Raw genomic sequence first — 6,667 nt, 5'->3', positions numbered from 1 at the left:
CACTCACACACTCACACACACACACACACACACACACACACACTCACACACTCACACACTCACACACTCACACACACACACACACACACACTCACACACACACACACACTCACACACACACACACACTCACACACACACACACACACACACACACACACACACACACACACACACACACACACACACACACACTACATAAGAAATGCATGCACAAATAAAGATGCATATTGTTGCAGGGTACAAAATTTGTCTGAAAAAAGTACAAAAAAAATCAGCATGCTTACTCTACTTGAATGTAAAATAAACAGATATAAACACACTACATAACAAAACATTTTACAATAGTCAATGACTGCACTTTTTAGTCTGTTAGTTTTCTGAAACTTTCTATCTGCACCGTTTTACTAATCAGTGATGTGCATTAAGCAACACAATTTTCACAATCAAGATGCAATATATCAGTAGATGCTAAAGCTATTATAGAATAACCCTTTTTGCTGCAAAGTAGAAATAGTATGTGAAACTAAAATGTACATGTATTTATATAATGGAAAAGGCAATCTATTTGAATTATGCATCTTTGACATCTGGTTCTTAGTTCCCTCTTTTCTTAACAGAGATTTGTATGAATGAGTACATTAAAAAAAAACTTACTGATAGCACATTCTTTGAGATGACGACAGTGACATTAAAAAGAATAAGGCTGTCCCACCAAAGAAGTTTAGTCCTCACTGGCTTCTGCAGGAGAGAATTCCCAAACAGCAATAGGTAAAAGCAAGCCAGCAGGTACCCCAAGCCAAACATGCTGATCCGAGTAGCTCCAGTAATAAAGATCACTGCCAGCACAAACCAGAACTGATAACGGAACACCACCACTTTGAGCATGTCCAAGTAAGATCTGTAAAAATGAAAAAGTCATTAGCAGCTCAACATCTATAAAAAAAACTGTGCAGTGTTACAACCTTATGTAAACTTTTAAGTCTTAGATTAAGACCAAAGTCTTTTTGCAACAGAAATGTTACAATATGATGATAAGCAAACCAGCTATTTTTTGTGGCTCAGAGTTAAAGTCTCAGCTTTTGCCACAGATTACCCAGGTTCAACTCAGATGTTAAAGGGGCTGGCTGAGAGGAGATGAGATGAGAAATGAAAAGCAAATGCTGGCTTACCCACCTAATAGGAAGGGTCCATGATTAATCTGTTGGGAGGTGTTTCACAGTTGCTCATGCATTGCTTAGAAGTCTGAACCATTTGCTGCACATTCACAAGTACTTGTGCTCGATTACAAGCACAAAGTAAACATCCCAGTAGCAGAATGGGGACTTGGGCACATGACGACACCCAACAATAACTGATGGCACCACTCTTACCACTCAACTCTTGTCCCAGAAAGGTACAAAAGGGTTAGTAAGCTAAAGAAAGAATAACTGGGTCTACTGGGGAGTTGACAGGGAGGCTTGATGTTTGTGTGAGGCTAGTGACGCAAAAATCATCATCATCATCTTTCGGCTGTTCCCATTAGGGGTCGCCACAGCGGATCAACTGTTTCAATTTCTTCTTGTCCTCTCCATCTTGCTCTGTCACACCAACCACCTGCATGTCCTCTCTCACCACATCCATAAACCTTATCTTTGGCCTTCCTCATTCCTCTATCCTTCCCTCTCATTCACATATATTCTGTCTTAGTCCTGCTGACCTTCATTCCTCTTCTCTCTAGAGCATATCTCCATCTCTCCAGGGTCTCCTCCACCTGTTCCCTACTCTCACTACAGATCACAATGTCATCTACAAACACCATAGTCCACGGGGACTCCTGTCTGAGCTTGTCTGTCAACCAGTTCATCACCATTGCAAATAAGAAAGGGCTCAGAGCTGATCCTTGATGTAATCCCACCTCCACCTTAAACGCATCCGTCACTCCCACTGCAGACCTCACCGCTGTCGCACTACCCTCGTACATATCCTGTACCACTCTTACATACTTCTCTGACACTCCCAACTTCCTCATACAATACCACAACTCCTCTCTAGGCACTTTGTCATATGCTTTCTCTAAGTCTACAAAAGCACAATGCAGCTCCTTCTGACATTCTCTGTACTTCTCCATCAACACTCTCAGAGCACTCTGAGGCTAGTGACTCAAAAATAAATAAATAAAAAACATTATGGTTGTCTAAAAGCTTACTTGAGCAAATTATAAGGATTTGATCTGAGTGCTATCACACTTACTATGGAGTCTTAAGATAGACTTTCTACATTTTCTCCAAACTATTTTAAACAAGAACAAGAAAAAAATGAATGACAAAACAAATGCTTTCAGTTGTGAAGTCTTTATTTATCACGTATATTGACTGGGACTACTCAGTTGGGAAAACCCATTTTCAGAACAGGCCCAAGAAGAAGATATCCAAAAACTGGTGGACATACAGTTACTTACACAGTAGGCTAGCAAGTAAATCAGATAAATATTACAGACTACATATGATTGTTTTTTTCTTTGCCACTCTGTATTACATATTCCGTTTATTCCTCCAACATCTTTTTACATTCTGTTTTAGACAGCGACATAGGTAAACATTACACATTAACAAAAGAGAAAACAAATCATAGTAATATTTTTCATGTAGTATACATACAGGTTTTGTTTTTAACATTCATACAGTATATTACATAAAATGCTCAGTTCTTGCTTTCCCTTAAACCTCACTCCTCCTCCTCTTGAATGTTATTCTGCATTATTGTTCCCACAGTTTCCATTTATTTCTATGTAATTTGCTCCTTCCTTTTTCAAAATATCCTACCTCCAGTTTATTTACCTCCTTTACAATATTCAGTACTACAATTATAGCTGGTTTAGATTTTGATTTCCATTTTCTACTAATTACTTTTTAGGCAGCAAGAAATAGTAAACTTAGCAAGGCGTTACTATGTCAAGGCAATTCAAATCCTATGGCCAGGCTCAACAAAATAATTTCTTCAAGGTAGATTTTGCTCCTCCAACAGTTCTGACAAAGTTTTCAGTGAGGAATTTTTAAATAATCTGCCAACTCATTACATCTCACCCCCAAAAAAATTACGAATCAACTCTCGCTTTCCCATCACACATCCACCTAAGTAAAAGTAAAAATTTAATTAATTCTGTTTGGGGTATAGAAAATACCTTAAAAGCAGAAAAATAAACCTTTAGGACTATAATGATGCCCTCCCACTGTTTTTTTTTTTTTTTCCTGCATTCAAAGACTCTCTCGCATTTCTAACCACTACTGGCTGATTTTTTTATAGTTATTCTGCAATATTTTATATGTCCTTCTAATGATTTTCTTTTTAACAGCAGTTTCTATTCCAGCTTTTACTAAAAAAATCCAAGAGCTAGTCTTTAACTTAGCACTCTCCTTTCTCTTTGTTAGTAGCCTATCAATCCTTGCAAAGGAAGGCAGTCTCTAAACTGCAGTCCAAACTTCTGCTTGGCCTCTTCCTACTGTGTTACCTTTCTCTCTATAGTTACTTGCTCTGATAACTTGATTCCTTTGCAAATTATCTCCAGTCAATTCCACACCCCCCGGTTATCTTCTATACCTCTGCTTACAGGGATTCCTATTGGCAAAAATCTCCTCTGTTCCAGTGCTGGCTTAGTTCTTAGAATACTTTCTACTACTTTATAAATACAATTTTCTGTATGGTGGCTGCCATTATCCTTAAGTATCTGCACCCAAAGTGCTGTTCTCTCCTTATTTCTCAAATTCCCTTCTGTCTGTTATGTATATTATCTTTAAATGCATAGCTCTAAAGTATCCATTCAAATCAGGTAATCCTAAACCTTGTCCTAAGGGGACATTCAACTTAGCTGACTTAACTCCTGCCTTCTTCCTTTCCCAAATAAATTCCTTCAGTTCTGTTAATCATCATCCATGAATTTTCCTTTGGTAGATAAAAATATGTCTGACGTATATAAAACTAAACGGCGTTAACACATTTCATTGTTTGAATCTTCCTATCCAAAATCAAGAGCTTCCCGTTTCTTGTTTTTTGTTCAAATGCATATGATTTTTTTGCAACTACTCTTCCTCACATACTGTTATACTTACTCCCAAATAGCCTGTTCATTTGCGGTTACTAAAACTGGACAGTCTTGAATTCTTGGGCAAGGCGAGAACCCTGCAGTCCACTTATTCCTGCCCAAGAATCCCCATTTGCTCATCCACAAGTTGTTACAGAGTCATTACAAGAGGAAAAGGCACACTACATACGGAGGTTGTTAAATTACCACAGGGAGACAAGAAATGGTAAAATCAATTAGAAAGGTTCCACAGCTGATGGACATCAAACAGGAAACCATTTTGAAAGATAACAAGATGCAATACTGTTGAAAATACATGCTACAAGTCTGTGGAAAAACAGTAATCTTTAACATAGGTTGAACTAAGCTGAAATAATACAAAATCTGACAGAGAGCTGTGAAATTGAAAAAAATGTTTTGATATATTATAAGCTGGGTTTAGTGTAAATGAATGGAAATCTGTAATCATGAGAGGAAAGAATAATCAAAAACAGTGATGAAACACAGGCAAATGAGTCTTCAGTCAGGAACTCCTTTATTTAAAAATGGATAGAAATGTGTGTTTGTAAAAATTTATAGTTCCCATTATTTGGTTGAAAAATAAAACACTGAAAATAAATAGTTGAAAATTAATTTAGTTGAATGCTACTTTGGTTGATTTAGCATTCAGAAGGTAGTGTATTTACATCTATCTCTGTAAAAGACATTATTAATGTATGAAGAGATTTACCCGGCCAGTTGACAACTTAATTATCAGTTCAGTGAATCATTTTTGTGTGGTCTTCCCACTCACATTTGTAAGGAACTGTTTGTTGTATGATACTTACTATTAACTGTTGTTCTTCTTTCGGCTTTTCCCGGTTAGGGGTCGCCACAGCGGAACTCTGGTCCACTAATGATTGGCAGTAGATTTTTATGGTGCCGAGGTGCCAGCTCGACACCCAACCTTCAACGAAGGCACGCCCATTACTGTAATTTGACAAAATTCATTTTAAACCATTTGGCATGAATGTTTCAAAGTCTAACTAAATTTCAGTCTATAGATGCCACAGACCTGTGTGCATGTATAATTTATGTGGCAGTTTGTCAAATGGTACTTGAGTTGTCACATCCCACTGAAGTAACAGAATGCTGACTTGTACCACAGTCGGTCCTGATTTTGATCATCTGCAGCAACATAATGTAGACCACCTTCTGGTGGAAAATGTGCAGCTGTAGAGTTAGTATACATAATTAAGGGGGTATGGGGGAGTGATATGTTCTTTGTTTATAAACAGACTAGTACACGTGAACTGAAAGAGGCAACAAGGTCAATGGAAACAAGCTACTGCCAGTTAGAAAGGGAAGTATAAGTAAAGTAGTGATATTTAAATGTATGTGTGGTAGTGGTTTGTTTGTATTAACTGATGTTTTTGACAGGCTTCTAGTTGACTGTAGTGTATTATTTAAAGATTCAGAGTGCAGTGTGACCAGCAGTAAAGCTGAAGTGCTAAATTGTTTGCTTGTTTGGGTATAGGGTGCCCATATAGTGTAGCGCTAATGAAAACAAACATGCGATTGAATACTTGAATGTTGACTACTGCTGTGATTAATGAATACTACAGAAACCTCCATCCACAATAACTTAGCTCAAATATCATACTTTACATTTTGCACCTCTGAACTCATTAACACCTACCTAAAGGGAATTTCACACTTCCTGACACCTACAGATTTCCTGCCTGAACAGCTTTTGCCTGGTCTAAAATTCTGAGAGAACAGTTTTTCAACATAGCTATAAATAAATGTATACATCTCAAAAACTATAAAAAGTTACAAAAATAAATAAATATGAAAGTTTATGAGCACTCACTCCTCTTCATAATGGTGATAGTAATATGTCAATTAGACATAATGGTGATGTTATAGCAAACAAGTAATCAGATATGTAAATTTCATTATTATAAACATACAATTATTAATATTTTTCTAGCCATAACAAATAGACCTCAATTATCAGTGTGACTTTTGTTTGTGTAAATGTGATGTTCAATTTGTGGAGGTCCACAGAAAGATTTACTTGGAGACACAGAATTAACTTGGCAGATAAAACTGAATGCTGCCATATATCTGGGATTAAAGAAAACTGGGTAATTTTCCGTTATCGGGGCAACGGTTTAAATGTGGTCATACAGCTCTGAATGTAGTGTCTTTTCATGTATTTCTCTGATAATACAAATAGGTAATTGTACAAAAATAACAGTTACTTATGTCATACACAGAAATAAAAAATGTGCAAATACACATACAGTGCACATACAGTCATTCAGCCATAAAGACAGCTGCAAAGGTGCGATCCTCATCCTAGAAACAGCTGTTCGGTAGTATGCGTTTTTTTTTTTTTTGTTAAAGCGTCATCTACTGCTTGAAAAAGTATTCCTTGACAACAGGAACAACCGTTGTATATAACTGCAGGTATGTTTTTATTTTACAAAGTTAGAAAACATTTAATTGAAAGCCTAAGCCCAATCACAAATGTTGTATTTTCTAACCACTTCAGAAAAAAGAAAAACATGTACATAGCAATTTTCAAGTGACATGAACAACACTCCACTAGCCCCTTACAGAAC

General features: G+C 36.9%; 1 protein-coding gene across 1 annotated transcript in view; it reads right to left on the bottom strand.

Moving 5' to 3' along the window:
• Nucleotides 1-6,667, bottom strand: part of PIEZO1 (piezo type mechanosensitive ion channel component 1) — a 3,550,337-nt gene that overhangs the window by 1,027,607 nt on the left and 2,516,063 nt on the right. The window contains exon 23 of the mRNA XM_044081575.1: nt 656-899. Coding sequence (XP_043937510.1) covers nt 656-899 — 244 coding nt within the window. The remainder of the gene's footprint in view (nt 1-655; nt 900-6,667) is intronic.

The sequence above is a fragment of the Protopterus annectens genome, chromosome 8.part1 (genome assembly GCF_019279795.1).
Source record: "Protopterus annectens isolate FY-2018-M chromosome 8.part1, PAN1.0, whole genome shotgun sequence".
NCBI classification, from domain to species: Eukaryota; Metazoa; Chordata; order Ceratodontiformes; family Protopteridae; genus Protopterus; species Protopterus annectens.
The sequence above is the reverse complement of the archived record's forward strand: the minus strand, read 5'-3'. Positions and strand labels throughout refer to the sequence as shown.